We start from the raw sequence: 18,409 nt of genomic DNA on the forward strand, positions 1-18,409 counted from the left end.
ATTTACAAAAAATATGACTCGAGCAGACTAATCTTTAAACTCCTATAAGACCTAAACTAATTCTGAAGGATAATGAAAAAACTGTTTACACAATTAATGTGTTGTAAGATCCCAATGTTGACTTAATCTTTGATGATAAATTTTGTAGCTGAACAAAACTGGCAACTTTTTTCCTTGCATCTCATTCTATATTTTGTCTCACAGGATCTTTTGAAGAATTTCGAAGATGGGTGATAGATTTGTCAGACAAACTTTTAGAATATGATGCTGCTAATGAGTGGGAAAAATTAGGACTCGCATAGTAAATGATTTTGAAGGATTTATTATAAATAAACATCATTGTATTGTATCTTAATTTCAATAGGTAGAGAACTGATCAAGAGTAAATTTCTCAATTCACTCTAAATTTTAAGAATAGCACAGTCAAAATTTTTGGATCGCTGTAATGTGTCACCTTGCTTTTTAAACACATCTGTCCTCTTGGAAGAGACGTTTTATGGCAGTCATCTTGAATGTATTCTTCCAAGACAGAAAAATCAGTTGAACCAGTAAAAATCCAAATTTACATTAATTATAAGCGAACTTTTATCCGCAAAAAATTTTTCCAAAATTTCAAAGTTTATGTATTTTTCAGTGTGCAGATTTACTTCAACAGTCTCAGTTCCTCTTACAGTTGATGTTGTGCTAAGAAAGGACGCCTCGTGAGCATTTGGACGTTTCTTCAAGCGTCTCCCAATAAAAATTAATTTTCTTGATTATGGGAAGGATTTAGCGAGAAACAGCCTAAGCTTCTCAAACCTTGCTTGGTTTTTGCTCATGCTTTATTTTTTAAGAGAACACTAATCAAGATCCAGTTGTAAAATTTATAGAGCGCCTATATCTCTTATAATTTAGAGGAAATTCACAATAACTTGCAAGGCGTCATATCATTTGGTTCTGTGTTTAAAAAAAAACAGAACTTGAAAACAAACAGGCATGTCGAACATATTTTTTTATTGCTTGTACCAAAAGAGCTAAGGATCCACAGATACCACAAAACTATGATATCACAGGAATTTTCTTGGAGTTTTTTGACCACCGTGGACCCCCAAAAAATCAACCTATAAACGTCCCAAAATTCAGATTTTCAATACTGCCACTTTTACTCGGGAACGGACCCGGTAGGTACTTTCGTGACTAGTGGCGTGGCGTGAATTGCGATATATCGATTGCCGTGCCATTTAAACCTATGGAACAGAATCGATTATAAAGGTGTTCGCTGCGAACACCCTGTTTATCGATCCTTTTCCATGAGTTTAAATGGCACAACAATCGATACATCGTAATTCACGCCACGCCACGCCACTGTTTGTGACGTCACAGGACATGACAAACCTGGTCTCTGTTTCTTCATCGTTACTAATGTATTTCTCCATGAGGAATTGGCAGTAACCGCTTGATGAAGAGACCAGGTTTCAGGTTTGTCATGTACTGTGACGTCTCGGGTGTACCGCATCCGCTCCCGCGTAAAAATGACCTGTGATTGGTTCGGTTCCTAAAACAGCTTTTTCTGTGTTTAGGAGATGATTTAAAGATTTTTTAGTAGTGCCATCGTTCTTTTTGTGTTTGCCATTGGAGTTAGTTATTAATTCGCAAATCCCCGCAGCTTACAACAGGTCCATTAGGCAGCGTGGATTGTGGAGTGTAGTTAGGTTGATTTTGGTTAAATCGGTCAAATCCAACCTGATGTGTTTAACAGTTTCAAATGGACTGCATTTTGCAATTTGGAACCATAAATTCTGGCTCATCTGAAAAAAACACTTTTGTGCATAGGGAAACTATTGGCACATACGTGGTTTTTAAGTCGGGCCAGAATTTATAGTTCCGAATTGCAAAATGCAGTCCTAATAATAATATTGTATCGTCTTCCAAAAATAAATTTCCAGGTAATCATCAATCATTAAAAAAAAATTATAACATTCAAACGCTCCTTTCGGCATTTCTCCTCAGTACGGCAGGGTACCTCTACCTCGGTAAAAATCGGCTACAGGATCTATGTTCCAAAGTACCATAGACCGCCAGCCGGCGATAGAAGCTTAAGCTATAATTATAGCCGATGGCGATAAAGCTACAGCCAGAAGATAGAAACTCTAGCCTGGCTGTATAATTGTTCATCGCTTCGCACAGTCTGGTTGTACGATTTTTTTCGCTTTCTTTAGCCTGCTATAAAATTTTCTATTGCTTTCTATAGCCGGCTGTAAGTACTCCTATGGTATTTTGAGACGCAGCTCCCATAGCCAATTTTTACCAGGACCAGAGACCTGAGACCCTCCACTAGTATCTTGGCAATGATGGAAGCTTTTATTTTCAGGACTTCAGCATTCAACTGTTGACCTATCTACTTGGTTGATTGTGAACAACGGTTGGCAGTTCCGTTTTGCAAACGAACCAAAGTTTGGGAAACTTGTTTGGCTCATGACGTCACCCTAAGCTCATCATCCACCGTGTAGATAGATCAGCAGCCGAAAAAAGAGTGATGTCTGTTGCTCCCTTATAATTGTCCATGAGGAAGTGTTGAATCCCCGGAAGGAAAAGCTTCCGCCTGTCGCCAAGAGGCCAGTGGAGGGTCTCATGTATCTATCCAGGACAGGCCCTAATTTTCGTTCATTTTCGACGTTGATGTCGTTGTTTGGGATTATACCCCTTCTTGTTTGTGAGGATGTTACGAGTAAGAGTACGCGGAGGTGTCCAAGTGGTGCTGTTCGATTTTGTTATCGATCCAGTTTCGGAATTTGGCGACGTTGACGTAGACACCAGGAGTGCCGTCCTCGCCGCAGCCGATGCCCCAAGCAACGATTCCGGCTTGCGCGTAGTACCCCGGCCGGGACCGGATCGGGCACACCAGAGGGCTACCACCGTCTCCCTAAAACAAGGAAAAATAAAGCTGTAGTGTGAGCTGACCGAGCTGACCGCCGAATCAAATTTCCCGCTTCTAGCGGATTATTGAAATGTATAAATAAAGCTACAGACAAAGATGACAAAAGGGTATGGAGGGACCCTATTGGTGAAAGCTGGTGGTTGCAATGGACAAAGGCAGTGGGTAATGGACAAACTAACGGCAACCCACGAGAAACCCGACAGTTAGTCCATCATTTTCTCCCTTAGTCTATAAGAACCACGCATTTCAACCAATAGGATCGCTTCATAATCCCTATGTCTTCTTTGTCTATAGCTTTGTCTATCAATTTCAATAATCGGCCCGCTGGTGGACGAGGCCGTAACTTCCAATATCGGGGCCCCCCTCTGTTCGATCTTCTCTTGGTCTGGATACACGATCAAATTCTGATCAAAGTAGACCAGTTGATGACTGATGGTCACCATGCAACGTTTAAAATTGGACGGCCCGTCAAATTTTGATCAGAATGAAATGCCACCGCCATTCATCTTTTCCTGCCGCACGAAACATTTCTGCCAAGTTTTCATTTTAAAACTAAGCCAAGTGGACGTATTTCTGTCAAACGGAACTAAGCGCCAATTTGAGTTCCTTTTGAGGAATTTAGAATGCCGGATAGCGCGTTCTGTCGAACGGACCTAAGCGCCGCGGAAAAGCATTGCGAGGATAGGACGGAATGAGCCGGACGTCCGGTTTCGCCGCCAATCCAAGCCCCCCTCTACCTTCCTCACCCTATGGTGCTTAGGTCCGTTTGACAGAAATACGTCCAAGTAATGATTTTAAGACTGATGACTCTCGACACTTTGATGGTAATTGGTTCGGTAATTTGATCCTGTATCGAGACCTTCTCTTCAACTTCTTCGCGTCGGGTTTTCGTGGTTTCTCCGTGAGATGTATTTTTTGGAAAGCTACCCTTTTTTTTTTTTTTTTTTTTTTTTTTTTTTTTTGAGAGCTTGCGCACTCTAGGTATAGTTCATTGGCCTTAGTCGTGTAGACAAACAGCCACCGCTAAATGATGGGAAGATTACAACAACAGTAGAAACAGAAGTACAAAGGAAGAAACGAAGAGAAACATCCATGCCACTCCACGGTGACAAGATCTGAGACCATCAAATCTTGCCACCGAGGCCGGGATTCGAACCCGGGACATCTAGGTCTGTGATCAGTTGCGCTAACCACTGGACCAACCGATGTCGGCGAAAGCTACCCTTTTGGGATGGTAGTTCTCCTTGTTTTTTCCTGTGTGAGTGAATTGGACCGGCTAGCAGGCCAGATGACCACTTCAATCACCTAGTTTTCCCTTCTTTCGTCTTTTTTGGGGCCGGCTACTGAAGCTCGCCTCGACGGGCTTTGATGGCCCGCTCCCTAAAGTAGTGTCTCCTGTTAGTTTTCCGGGCAGGAAAATCCCGCAAAGCTCCACTCTACAAGTCTCCTCTTCGTGGTATAATTTAGGTGCAGGTAACTGTTACTGCTCCGGAGCTATCTGTATTGCATAAGCAAAAGATTGAAGGCGTTCAATTGTTTCTTCCGTTCAGCACTCCGAGGTCGCATACTCTGCGAGGGAAAAACGCCGTAAAAGCAGTGGCGTGGCGTGAATGATCGATTATCGATATTTCTCCATTTGAAGCTATGGTGAAGAATCGATTGTTAAGGTGTTCGCTGCGAACACCCTGTTTATCGATCCTTCTTCATAGGTTTAAATGTCTTAACAATCGATTTATCGCAATTCACGCCACGCCACTGCGTAAAAGCCACCATACGCATAGTGGATTGAGTCAATAGGAGAGGTCGGACAAAAATTGAAAACTTTAAACGCTTATAACTCTGTGGGTAAAAAAGTTGAGGTTCCAAAAGTGGTTTTATTGGTTTCCTCGTGAAATTGTCTGCTCTGAGCACCTCTTGAGTTTTAAAATGTAAGGAGATAAACGTCAAATTTTGCAATTTTAGTCAAAAATTTCATGTCCAACCTCTCTGATTGACTCGATCCACTGTCAGGGCCGGATTTACCTACTTGCCGCCCATTGACCGCCTGTATTTTGCCGCCCCTTCTCATTCATTTTGAAACATCGATACAAACCCTGCTAAAAATGGTGAGTACAAATGAGTAGAAAATCAAAGTCATATGAATAGAATTTCAATTCATATGAATAGAATTTCAACTCATGTGAATAGAACTTCAACTTAAATGAATAGAATTTAACTCATATGAGCAGAATTTCTCTATTCACTTTTCGCCGACTCATATGACCAGGATTCCAACTCATATGACTAGATCTTTCAACTCACATGAGTTCGGCGTTGAATCTACCGTGTCCAATATCTCAGAAACTAGTCACCGCGTCAAAAAAATTACTAGCACAAAATGTTCTTATTTTTCAAAGTTACATGTATTGTCGGTGCGTCCTGGTCAAAAACACCACTTCTGATAAATGAAAAAAATTGAATTCACATGAGTTGAACTTTTCTACTCTTATGAGTAGAATATTCTAGTGATATGAGTAGGATTTCTACTCATATAAGTAGGAAATTCTACTCATGTGAGTCGGCGAATTCTGAATAGCCTACTCATCATTTTTAGCAGGGAACCATCAAGTGAACGAGCGGGAGGAGGAGGGGTGCATAAGACGCGTTTGCTCGTGTGGGGCACATTTTTCGTGAAAGCTCTGTCAACACTAACAAAAGTTCGCAGTGCTTTGCGCGAAAACTAAGTTCCGTAAACCTATCTCTGTGTGGACGAGGCTTTTCTCTTATAAGATAAAAATTATGAAAAAATAAACATGAATGTGGTGGAATGATTTTAATTCCCGCCACCGCGCTAACCGCACTACTGTGTTTGGCGCTATGCGTTTCACGCCAACCGCAGCTGACCGCACTACATTTGACGCAATGCATGAAGTATCCATGCAGTCTTATAGGCACCGCGAGTTTCACGCCAACCGCTACTGACCGCACTACGTTGAACGCAATGCGTGAAGTATTCATGGAGTCTAGAAGGCGCTAAAATGTGTTTCATGCTGACCGGCGCGCCGAGGGCTTCTCCTTCCCATCTCAAGTCCCCATCGTCATTGCTCTCTGCGCCGCGCCACTCCAGGCCAAATTACGTGTTTGGTTTCTCTCTCAACTAGACTAATGAAAGGCGCTGTTTCTTGTATCACCGAAAGACGAACGAATTAGAAATTACTATACTTGAACTCTCAGGAAATGAGAGATTTTTTTCGCCTTTTCTCGTTTGTAATTTTTTTTCTGAATCAGATTTTTCTCTTGATACCTACGTTTGAAAAAGTTACAACATTTGCCGCCCCCTAAATTTGCCGCCATGGGCCGCGGCCCATGTGGCCACCCCCTAAGTTCGGCCCTGTCCACTGTGAGACGTTCCCAAATTTCCTTTGAAAAATAACGAATTTTCAGGGAAATTTCCGAATAATTCTCTTCCGATTTTTTAAGGCTTTACTCTCCTAATCTACTCGTAAAAGTCCGAAAATTTCGATGAAAAATATTCTTAACTTTCCTCAAAAATAGATATTTACTGAGAGGAAATTTGGCAACATTCGAATTCTCTGCCGGCGTCTATACTTGAGGCAGTGCTCTTACAATTAGTCGCTCCTTTAACAGCTCCTTTCCCTCGGGAGTTCACTGAAAAAAAATTCTCGGCGTTTTTACCAAGGTCCGGTGGTACCTTTACCATCTCACTTTTTTACCAATTATTGGTAATTTTACCAAGACAGACTGGTAAGCTTACCTAAAAACCGGTATTTTTACTGTTTTTTCAGGTGAGAATACCACTTGTATTGGTACCTAATCAATTCCCGGTAACTTTGCCATTTTATCTCGGTAATTCTACCACAGTCGATAAAAAATATTGGCGTTTTTACCAAGGCCCAGTAAAATTACCGAGAAAGTGCAATAATTTTACCGAGATTTCTCGGTAAAATTACCAGTTCCATAAATGGTAATTTTACCAAGAAAAAACTGGGACCAAATAGAACCCTGAATTCTTGGTAATTTTACCATTTTCTTAGTAAATACACCGAGATTTTTTTTTTTTAGTATTCCCATACATGTCGACGGTGAAACTTTCAAATCACGTGGGTATTTCTCGGGTTGCGATGTTGCAGACTTCCTGTCATGCCTTTTTTCTTAAATGGAAAACTTCGCAACGACAATTCTCAAAAACTGCTATGACTTTTTTTCTCTGAGCGAAGAAAATTCTGCGAAAACTTCAAGTAATGATGTCGATTTGATCTCACTTAAAGGAGTGACTTACATGGGGGGGGGGAGAGATTTTCAAACACCGAAAAGGAGATGCGTAGGTAGTTTGGGAGTTTCAGCGTCGACCTGGTTTTCATTGTGAATATGGAAGATTGAGACCTTAAGGTGATTCGATGGACGCCATATTTTGTGTCAGAACGGCATGCGATATATAGCATCGATTGGTTCCATTTTTTCAGCTACTCGTCATTTTTCTCCAATTTTGAGATCGCAATTCTGTTGTCAGGAGACCAATTTTAACAAAGAAATTCAACGTAATAAAGGCGTGGTTTTTTCAGAGAGAAAACATCGCATTCGATACTGATATCGAAACTGCACTCGAATGCGACATTTTCTCTCTAAAAAAAAACCACGCCTTTATTACGTTGAATTTCTTTGTTAAAATTGGTAAGTGAGTGCTTTAGTCTCCTGACAACAGAATTGCGATCTCAAAATTGGAGAAAAATGACGAGTAGCTGAAAAATTGGAACCAATCGATGCGATATATCGCATGCCGCTCTGACACAAAATATGGCGTCCATCGAATCACCTTAAATCTCTGTTCTCAGAATGCAGGTATTACAGACAGTTTTGAAACGTCCCGAGAGTAAATTCGTATAGCCAAACCACGTAACGGCACCCAAGTTTAAGAAAATCGATCTTGAATGACTTTTCAAAAAATAAGCATACCTTGCAAGTGTCTTTTCCTCGCTCTCCTCCGGCGCAGATGAAACTTTCATGAAGTTTAAAGTGTGCTCCAAGTCTCGTTTCTCTCAGAGCTGCTTGGCACTGGGTTCGGTGCACTGTTGGGAGCTGCACCTTCTTCAAGATCACCTGGTATTTTCCCTCTTTGCCTGAAAAACATGAAAATAGTGAATGGAGATATTGCATGTTGTGAGGGATTTGCGATTTGACCATTGATTCTTATGTAAAAGTTCGCGAGAAACACTATGGTGCCACTGGTTTTCTCTGAAATCATCTCCCAAGCTCAAAAAAAGCTCTCAAAGTGAGGCCAAAATGGAGGGGATATCCCACCCTACCCTCAGAGTCCACCTCTACATCAAAACAAAATCTCCATGCAAAGATAGGGAGCAAATGCATTGACAGGGCTGCCACTTTATTTGGGGACTCCAAAACTGAAAACACGGCAACCCTGCTAATGTATTTGCTCCCAATCTTTGCATGGAGAGTTTGTTTTGATGTAGAGGTGGACTCTCAGGGTAGGGCGGGATATCCCCTCCATTTTGGCCTCACTTTGAGAGCTTTTTTTGAGCTTGGGAGTTGATTTCAGAGAAAACCAGTGGCACCATCATGTTTCTCGCGAACTTTTACATAAGAAACAACAGTCAAATCGCAAATCCCTCACACATGCAACATCTTCATTGGTGATGGATGATTTAAACACTTCCAGACATGGATTAGCTTAATTTGGACAGCTTTATGCAATAAGGAACTAGGGCGGGAGGGGTCAAGCCAAGGATAACGGCTTGGATGAAAAGGCTAAAGGGCTGAAAATGCTTGCTTGAAATTTGACTGTGTCTAGCGCTTTTTATAGATTTTCTGTGTTTCCCCCGAAGGGGGGGGGGGGGGGGGGGGGGTTACACTGACATAATGAGTTACAGTTTTCCGTGCAAGGTTTTTTGACCTTTCCGGACATGTTACGTTTTCACATGGATCTATACACTCGGTCTAGAAGAATAGGTAGGTACGTAAGCGGAGACAAGAGACCCTCCACTATAGTACCTCGGCAATGGTGACCCACCTATTTGGTTGATAGTGAACAACGTGTTGGCGGTTTCGTTTAGCAAACGAGCCGAAGTTTGGGGAACTTGTTTGGCTCATGACGTCACCCGAAGCTCGTCACCCAGCATGTAGGTAGGTCAACAGCCGAAATAAGAGGTGTGATCGTTGCGGCTGCGATAGAATTGCGCGAATGCCCCCTCTTTTACCTTATTGGATATGCATAGGATTGCGCGAATTTCTTTAGTACTGAAAACTCACATGTTTGCGCGAATATTCAATATTCAACGAGGAGGTGTTAATCTGGCAACCTTGGTAGTTCGTGGTAGATAACTACATCGCAGAAGACTGTTCATTCCCTCCTCACTTACGGGTATGTCTCTCTTCGATGGATAGCCCTCGCAACACGAATGGCCCAGAGAGCTTTCGTAGATATTTAAAAAGTGAATTAGGGGCTTCTGGCCGCCAATTACAGGAAAAAACTACACGTCAAAAGCCGTAGAACAGCCATGTTTAAGTTTTTTAAGAGATGAATGGATTCAAAACCCGACGGGTGCACCCGAAAGAAAGCGTATAATGTATCTCGGATTGCAACGTTATGCACCACTTTCATGTATTGTTTCTAACATATGTTTTTAAAAGCTACCCACAGTTTTTCTGAAAAGTTTCCGCGAATTTCCCTGAATGATCTCAAGTAAGAGTATCGAAAATTTCAACGCGATGTTTTCGTTCGTTCTATTTTCTTTCAATGTAATCAAAACAAAATTAAATATCATCTGAATTTTTGAATCATTACAATGAGGATGCATATTTTCTCTGTAATGATGGTAAAAACTTGAGCAGAAAGTCAAAAATGATGATTCTCAGCCCAACAGCATTCCTTTACATTCTTGTAGGCGCTAATATGCGTTTCAGGCCAACTTACCGACTGCACTGCGTTTGACGCAATGCGAGAAGTATTCATACAATCTTGTAGGCGCTGATATGGGCTGACGCCGACCGCACTGTTCGGCGCAATGCGTGAGGTATTCCTACAGTCTTGCAGGCGCTAATATATTTATCGCCAGCTCCACTGGTCGGCGCGAATATTCGATCTCCCGTTACAATAATCGCGGCATCGAATAATAGAACTTAAAAGGTCCATGTTTTATTTTGACGCTGCATAAGCATTTCAACGTTGCCTCGTTTCTCCCGATTAAATATTTGTTTTCGAGAAAAGTTAGGGAAGTTCTGTGTACCATCGACCAATATTCAATCATATCACTTCATTTATCATCAGAGGGTAAGACATTGATGAGTTGTCAACAAACTAACCTAAACTAGCGTAACATAATAATGCTTTTATATTCCAATTGTTTCCTGCTTTGCCAAACTTCTACCTTAAATTAACTTCATTTTGAAATTCGCGCATTCATGTAGCAGACGTTAAGGTTTCTATTCGCGCAATCCTTATGCCTTTTTCGCTTAATCCTTAAATATTTTCTTAGACCTTTCGCGCAATTCTGGATTACCGGATCGTTGCTCCTTTATAATTGTCCATACGGAATTGTTGAGTCCCCGAAAGTAAAAGCTTTTACCTGTCGCTAAAGCCCTGGATAAACGATCAAATTCCCGAACCAATTCCGATCAAGTAGCATCAAAGTGTCGGGAGTCATCAGTCATCATTAATTTGCTTCATTTTGAAATGAAAACTTGGTAGAAATGTTTCCTCTGGCAGGAAATGATGAGTGGTGGCACTCCATTCTGATCTTACTTTGAACAAATGGCCCTGGATAGACGATCAAATTCCGAACCAATTCCGATCAAAGTAGACATGCTGAATGCTGATGACTGGTGGTCACCATCTACCATCAAATTTTGACGGGCCGCACATTTTTGTTCCAAGTAAGATCAGACCGGAGTAACACCATTCATCATTTCCTGCCACAGGAAACATTTCTGCCAAGTTTTCATTTTAAAATGAAGCAAATTAATGAGTTTCAGACTGATGACTCCCGACACTTTGATGCTACTTTGACCGGAATTGGTTCGGAAATTTGATCGTCTATGCAGGCCTATACGTGCAGCCCGTCAAAATTTGATGGTAGATGATGACCATCAGTCATCAGCATGTCTACTTTGATCGGAATTGGTTCGGAATTTGATCGTCTATCCAGGGCTTACGAGGCGAGTGGAGGGTCTCTTGTCTCTGAACTTAATCCGAGTGACTTACCGAATACATCTTTGCCCCAGCCGGTGGCGAAGCAGTCGTGCTCGTCGAAGCTCTCGTCCTGGTGAGGTAGGCACGTGACGTCGATGTTCTCCTTATACTCGAGGGGCTCGTCCAGGATGAGGAGAGCCACGTCGTTGTGGAGGGCGCCGGCGTAGTACTGCTCGTGGAGGATTATGTTCCGCACGCGGCGGTCGTAGTGAGGGAAAAGTTCACTCTTCGTCTGTGTGTCCCATTCACCCGCGCGAATTTTCAGCGACTCCGCTTGTTTCCTTTCAAAAGAAACACTTATTCACACGTGGACGTATTTCTACTAATTGGAACCGGAGACTCACAGAGAAAAAAAACCCTGGTAAAAATAGGCAGTAAAATATGTGTTCCAAAATACCATAGACCTACAGCCGGCTGTAAGACTTCCAGTAGCTTCTATAGCCGGCAACACAATCTCTTATAGCCTTTTATAGCCGATGGCGACTAAGCAACAGCCTGGCGATAAAGTGTATGCTAAACGTTACTAATTACGGATGCTAGGACTTAGTGAGTTTTTGAACTACCGCTCTCTTTTTGGGCTTTTCTCTTGATTTATTTGGCGAGGAAAGCTCCATACCTTTGAAGGATACTTGCCATTCCTAATATGTTGGAGCGCCTTTAATATCGCATGATACTGTGCAATACCTCTGGTGTGAAATAGTTACTTCAAGCGCTGTGGTACGCTGCGGCGCGGCGGGCGGGCAGAGTGCGCGAAACGCGCATTGGCGCCTACAAACCTAACAGGGATACTTCACGCATTGCGCAATGCGTGAAGTATCCCTGTTAGGTTTGTAGGCGCCGCGCCAGTGCGCCGCGCCGTCGCTCTGTTTGCACACTCTGTATGGATTATTCTCATTTTAATTGATGAAAAAAAAATTTGTAGTAATAAAGGAAAATATAATGTGCGTTTTGTAAATAATAAGGTGATTCCGTGCAAACTTAAGGATTTACAAAGCACACGAATTTCTACACAATTTCTTATGGCCTTTTATAGCCGATGGCTAAAAAGCAACAGCCAGGCGAGTAAGTGTAAAGCCCGGCGATAGGAACTATAGCCCGGCTGTACAATTTTTTATCGCTTCGTGTAGCCCGGCCGTATGATTTTTTCCACTTTCTACAGCCAGCTATATGATTTTCTATCGCCTTCTTCAGTCGGCTGTAAGAACTCCTATGGTATTTGGAAACATAGCTCTTTTCGCCAATTTTTACCAGGGACTTCGTGCGTGAGGTCATATGAATCTCATAAGTTTCCGGATCACGTATCTAAAAACTTGAAGTCCAACTGCCGAAGTTCGGGTCAGATATCTGAAGTACTTCGATGTATACCGAAGGATTCGGGTCACACATCTGAAATACTCCGGTACATACCGAAGTGCCTCGATGTCTGACCCGAACTTCGGCAGCTCGACCTCAAGTTTTCGGATGCGTGATCAGGAAACTTCAGAGATCCGTATGACCTCAACCTCAGGTCCCATGCACGAAGTTTTTTTTTCTCCGTGCAGATTGGAAAGAAAGTGGGTGCTCTTTGGTCGAGGGCTGTAAGAATGCACGCAAATAGACTGATTTATTGATTACGTCATTCGACATAATACCGAACTCTTGGTTCAAACAAAAAAAAAAAAAAAAAAACTACCATAACCTCATGTACGAATTCTTCATGAGATAATTGTGTTACATTTTTAAAATTTAGTCATTGTCCGGTCCTTAATCAATGAAGATGTTGCATTTGTGAGGGATTTGCAATTTGACTGCTGATTCTTATGTAAAAGTTCGCGAGAAACACGATGGTGCCACTGGTTTTCTCTGAAATCAACTCCCAAGCTCTAAAAAAGCTCTCAAATTGAGGCCAAAATGGAGGGGATATCCCACCCTACCCTAAGAGTCCACCTCTACATCAAAACAAACTCTCCATGCAAAGATAGGGAGCAAATACATTAGCAGGGTTGCCACTTTATCTGGGGACTCCAAAACTGAAAACACGGCATCACTGCTAATGTATTTGCTCCCTATCTTTGCATGGAGAGTTTGTTTTGATGTAGAGGTGGACTCTCAGGGTAGGGTGGGATATCCCCTCCATTTTGTCCTCACTTTGAGAGCTTTTTTTGAGCTTGGGGGTTGATTTCAGAGAAAACCAGTGGCACCATCGTGTTTCTCGCGAACTTTTACCAAAGAATCAATGGTCAAATCGCAAATCCCTCATTCACACATACAACATCTCCATTAAAGATTCATTAAAAACGAGAACTTTCGATTGTAAGAAACACTTGGACGCATTTTAACACCATGGCGAAAGAAACAGATACAAGGTTCCGCGTTTGTTTAAAGAACTAACGGTCCGATATTATATCGAATGACGTAGCCACTAAATCAATCTATTATAAAGCGCCAGTGACGTCAGCGGCAACGGAATCGTCATCGTTCTCGCCCTTTCCTTTTTTAAGAAAAAGGAGGCATCATGGTACGAGCACATTTAGTGCCCAGAGATGGAAACAACGTAACCTGCACCTACATCTACCATGTAGATTATGGCCGCGAGTGTTTAGTTGCCTAACCGTGCTATCGAAGGCTAACCGAGTGTTTTCAATTCGATTCAACGTCAAAAGTCTTCATTTTCAGCGCTGGAGATGTTATGATAGTGTTGAGTTTACCCCAAAAAATTTCGAATACCCTGTTGAAAAGTGCTACTTGGGTCTGGCCACAAAATATGCTCGTGTGATCAATGATGCATCTTTATTATTTTTAATTTTTTTTTTTTTTTTTTCAAAAAAAAGAAAGAAAGAAGACAAGCTTTTTGTTGGCCTAGATGTTCGTCTAAGAAAAAAAAACCAATGGCACCCTCGAGTTTCTCGCAAAATCTTAACGCTCTTTGACAGGAATTAATCGTGGGTCTCAGATTTTGAGAAACGCTCATCTATTTTGTAACGTAACTTGCATAAGAAACAGAGTCCCAAATTTTGTTTCGAAATTTTAAATCTTTGAGAATCAGCCATTCAAAAAAAAAAAAAAGGAAAATCTAATGAAAATTTGCAAAATCATGGCACAGAGGAGATATTCAATTTTTAAAAACACAAAATGTACGTTGTTACGAATTCGTAACGCTATGCTACAGAGTTACATCGTATACCTATCCTTGTGGAATGCAAGACCTCCTCCTCCATTGCCGCATGCATGATGTGAATAGAGAATTTGCAGGTGTCTGAAATTGGATGAATTTCGTGTTTCAGTGGAAACTACTGAGTGAACTGAACACGAAGATACCCTTGGTTCATGAATTTAACAATTAGTGGAGAAGATATATGACAAAATGATCTAATCTGCCTAAAATACGTGTGTTTTAATGGGAAATGCCGCCAGATCCGCCGTGCTTAGGAAAAACACCGTATGAACCTTCAGGCGTTGCCAAATTTCCTTTGATAAAATACGAATTTCCTGGTAAACTTATGAATATTTTCCTTCTGATTTTTCAAATAATTTTCTTCGCAGTTTCACATAAAGTTCTTGAAAATTTCAAGGAGAAATATTCATAACTTTTCTTAAAAATTCACATTTTACCGAGGGAAATTTGGCAACTCTCAAATGTTCATACGGCGCTTTTCCTTGGCACGGCAGAGATGACGTCACCAGGCGGTGCATTTCCTCACTTTTAAATCTATTTTTATACTGTTTCCCGCATCAGAAATTTTTTTTAAAAAAATCTGTGCAATCGGCTCTTTAAACACTTTCAGACGAAGCAATAAAAATTGCATGCAAATCAGTGTTCGAAACTCACCTATGAGTTTTAGGAGCCATACGGCGCATCAAGCCCGATTTTTAGGCGCCATTGAAGATTGTCTATGGGGCCAAATTGACTTTAGGCCTACATATTACGGCGCATTTAGTGAAAAGTTAGACGCAAACTATTTTCGTAACAGAACTAGTAAGTAGCTGTAACTTGGGGAAGACAGAAGCAGTAAGAATGAAATCGTGAAGAATAGAAAAATCAAGCTTTCACTTGTAGTACTGAAAATTCCGAGTTTTCTCAACTCAAATAGATTTATTTTTCTTTCTTCTTGTGACTTCCTGTGAAAGTCCAGATTTTCAGGGGAAATTTTTAAGGGCCACGTTGGCGCAGAGCCGGTAACGTTGCATAGTGTCAACGATCATGGTGTCAACAAACCTAAAATCTGATCGTGGAGTCAACAATTGTTGACGTCGTGCTCAGGCAGTAAAACGCAAAAACGGGCCCTGATCATGGTGTCATCGATCACGGTGTCAACAAAGAAAAGTATATCTTCCCTATAGGTAAAATTAAAAGTTAAGGGCACAGGAGAGGTCTGGGTCACGTTCGGTTGGTTAGAGTAGATTAGAACACAAGAAAAACAAGACTTGAAAGTTGAAAGATGTTATGGGGGAACTTTTAAGTTTTATTGACGTCGTGCGATCGTTGACACCGTGATCATCTTTCATAAGAGTCAGAATTTTTTTATTTTCGGATGATCATGGAGTCACCAAAAACCTAGAAAAACTGTCTGTTGACACCGTAATCGTCGACACCATGCTGCGTAATCGCAGAGCCTGCATTTTTTAGGCGGCATGGCCGATTTTTTAGGCGCGCTGGCGCCTGCGAGTTTCGAACACCGATGCAAGTCCTCCGTTAAAAGGTTCCCACTCACTGGTAAACGCAGTGGGCGGCGGTGAGGACAACGGCGGGGCTGATGAGGGAGCCGCCGCACTGGTAGACGTTGAGCATGTGGCTGGAGTTGCAGTTGCAGGGCTCCTCCTTGAGGATGGCCACCATCCACGGGAACTCGCCGAACTGGGCCTCGTTGTTGGTCGCCCCCGTGATCCGGAACCCGATGCCCTCCTCGTTGCGGTGCCCGCAGCCGCTCCGCTCGTACGGGTGCGTCGGGGTCTTCGGCGACGTCACCGGGTGGACGTCCGGGTGCTCCGGGTCCACCGTCCGCTCCGCGCAGCAGACGTCCATGTAGCTCACGCACGGCCCGTCTCTGATCCTGTAGGTAAAGTAAGATCGTGAAGAAGCCAGTGCTGACATTTTATTTTATAGGTATATTTGGACTGCATTTTGCAATGGACCACTAGACAAGGTACGAATTTCAGCATTTTGATACATGTTTCGTACCTAAAATTTCACGTAGAACACGATGCGCACATAGAAAATTACCGAAATTAACTCCTTACGAAGATATTTAATGATTCTTGATGCGTGAATTCAAACCACCCGCTCATGAAAACTCAATGCTCTACGTGATTCACATCGCGCGCTAAACGTTATCGTGACAGTCTCTGCGATGTAAAAATCTGGCAACCTCAATCTTGACGCTTTGGCTCAGCTGTAGCAAATTGCTTATAGTTTGAACAACACATGGTGGGAAAATGAACATTGCTCGGTTGAGAGGCTTGCTGAAACCGTTGTAGTGCGCGATTTGACTCGCGTAGAGCTTTGAGTTTCTTGTGAGCGGGCAGTTCGAATTCCTTGTAGCGCCAATGTGAAATAAAAACGTTAATATCTTTGTTAGGAGTTGGTTTCAGTAATTTTCGTTGTGCGAATCGTGTTTTACGTGAAATTCTGGTTAAGAAACATGTATCAGATTGCTTAAATTCGTACCTTGTCTAGTGGTCCATTTGGAGCTATAATACGAACGTACTTCTCATCGAAGATAATATTTTTTTTTAAGGGCTAATAGTAGATTTATTAAGGGTGTTATGGCCTCCCAAGCTCCAAGCCCCCTCTCAAGTTGCACCATTGCCCTGAAGTTTTTCTTTGGACCGTATTCATACATCCAACCTCCAAACAAGGCCTATCCTGGGAATGTCCTTAAAAAGTGACCCTGGTGTCTTGGTTGTCTCTGACGTCTCAGATCCCTTTGATGAGGAGCCCCTCTATCCCCCCCTCCCCCATTCCCACAAAAAGTTCTAAATTCCTCTGATTAGTTTCAATCCATACGGCTTACTTAGCTCACTCTTCCTTCATTTTACACCCATCCACAAAATGAGACACCCCTCGATTGAAGATCGTACGGGGGAGAGAAGGATATAGGGTGGCTTTTGATGAAAGTGGGTATAGGGTGCTCGGTTGCTCGAATTTCGCTGAGAAGCGGTCAGCCAATCAAAAAATGGCCTTTCCACGAAATGGGATTGATGCATGAGGAAAACCACTGGGACTGGATTCGCGATTTCCTTATTGGTCTAGCAATACGAAAGGCGCGAAAGTATACGCCCATCCCGTTGCGTTGGAGAAATTTTCGAGGTGAAAACCTGCCAATTTAATCTCACTGCAAAAAAAAATTAAATATTTTTTTATAACTCATTGAAATTATACGTCATTTGTCGGCGGGTCATTGCGAGTACCCATGTCTGCTTTAACAGTGGAAAAACAAGGATGAAAAAACGGGAAACAAGGCTAAAAATACACAATTAATGAAACCCGAGACGTTTCGACTCGAAACTGGAAAAACAAGGATGAAAAACGGGAAACAAGGCTAAAAATACACAATTAATGAAACCCGAGACGTTTCGACTCGAAACTGAGTCCTTTTCAGTCGGAAACAATAAAAATTTAAAAGAAAAAACGATAAAAAACCTGAGCCCCACATGGTGGTGGCCGGGATCTGAGAGAAAGAGTCTGAGAAAGAGTTGTGTATTTTTAGCCTTGTTCCCCGTTTTTTCATCCTTGTTTTTCCACTGTTATCATTGTCTTGGGCTGCTCTTAAAAATTTGTATCTATGTCTGCTTTAAGTTACCTAAGGGCGGAAGGGTGGACGAAATGAAATAAAACAAAGCATGCCTGACCTGATATCAATAAGATCGACGCCATCCGTGTTAAAGGTGTTGTTCTTGTCGTTGCACTGGTAGTAGGGGACGCACTCGCAACCTTGTTGGGGCATATTATGATCTTGACCATTATGATCTTGCCCATTATGATCTTGACCCAGCGAACTCTCGGTTGATGAAGTTCCGTATACCTCGGCAAGGAGGTCATCAATGTTGTCCCTATTATGCACGCTGTCGTCCTTCTTTTGTCCCGTCACCAGGAGCACGTTCATTGAGATACAAACCAGTACGTATATTAACGCCATCTGCAGGGGGAAAAAATGAAAAATGGACTTTTTTACATATTTGGGTGTGCTCCAATTTTTACACAGGCGATAGTAAATTTCAAAACCTCACCGCCCAAAAAGTCGAGAGATCGTCGCTTTAATAGTTGTGCAAAAACTGTCGAAGTTGTGTATTGTGACAGGATCTGGAGGGTG

General features: G+C 42.1%; 1 protein-coding gene across 1 annotated transcript in view; it reads right to left on the reverse strand.

Annotated features, from left to right (window-relative positions):
• Positions 1-306: 306 nt before the first annotated feature.
• LOC109033375 (phenoloxidase-activating factor 2) overlaps positions 307-18,409 on the reverse strand; it is a 30,007-nt gene continuing 11,904 nt past the window's right edge. The window contains exons 2-6 of the mRNA XM_019045962.2: positions 17,949-18,235; positions 15,812-16,150; positions 11,133-11,401; positions 7,871-8,034; positions 307-2,902 (exon numbers count right to left, since the gene is read on the reverse strand). Of these exons, the coding sequence (XP_018901507.2) occupies positions 2,702-2,902; positions 7,871-8,034; positions 11,133-11,401; positions 15,812-16,150; positions 17,949-18,235 (1,260 nt within the window). The 3' untranslated portion in view covers positions 307-2,701. The remainder of the gene's footprint in view (positions 2,903-7,870; positions 8,035-11,132; positions 11,402-15,811; positions 16,151-17,948; positions 18,236-18,409) is intronic.

Source organism: Bemisia tabaci, chromosome 10 (assembly GCF_918797505.1).
Source record: "Bemisia tabaci chromosome 10, PGI_BMITA_v3".
Lineage (NCBI taxonomy): Eukaryota > Metazoa > Arthropoda > Insecta > Hemiptera > Aleyrodidae > Bemisia > Bemisia tabaci.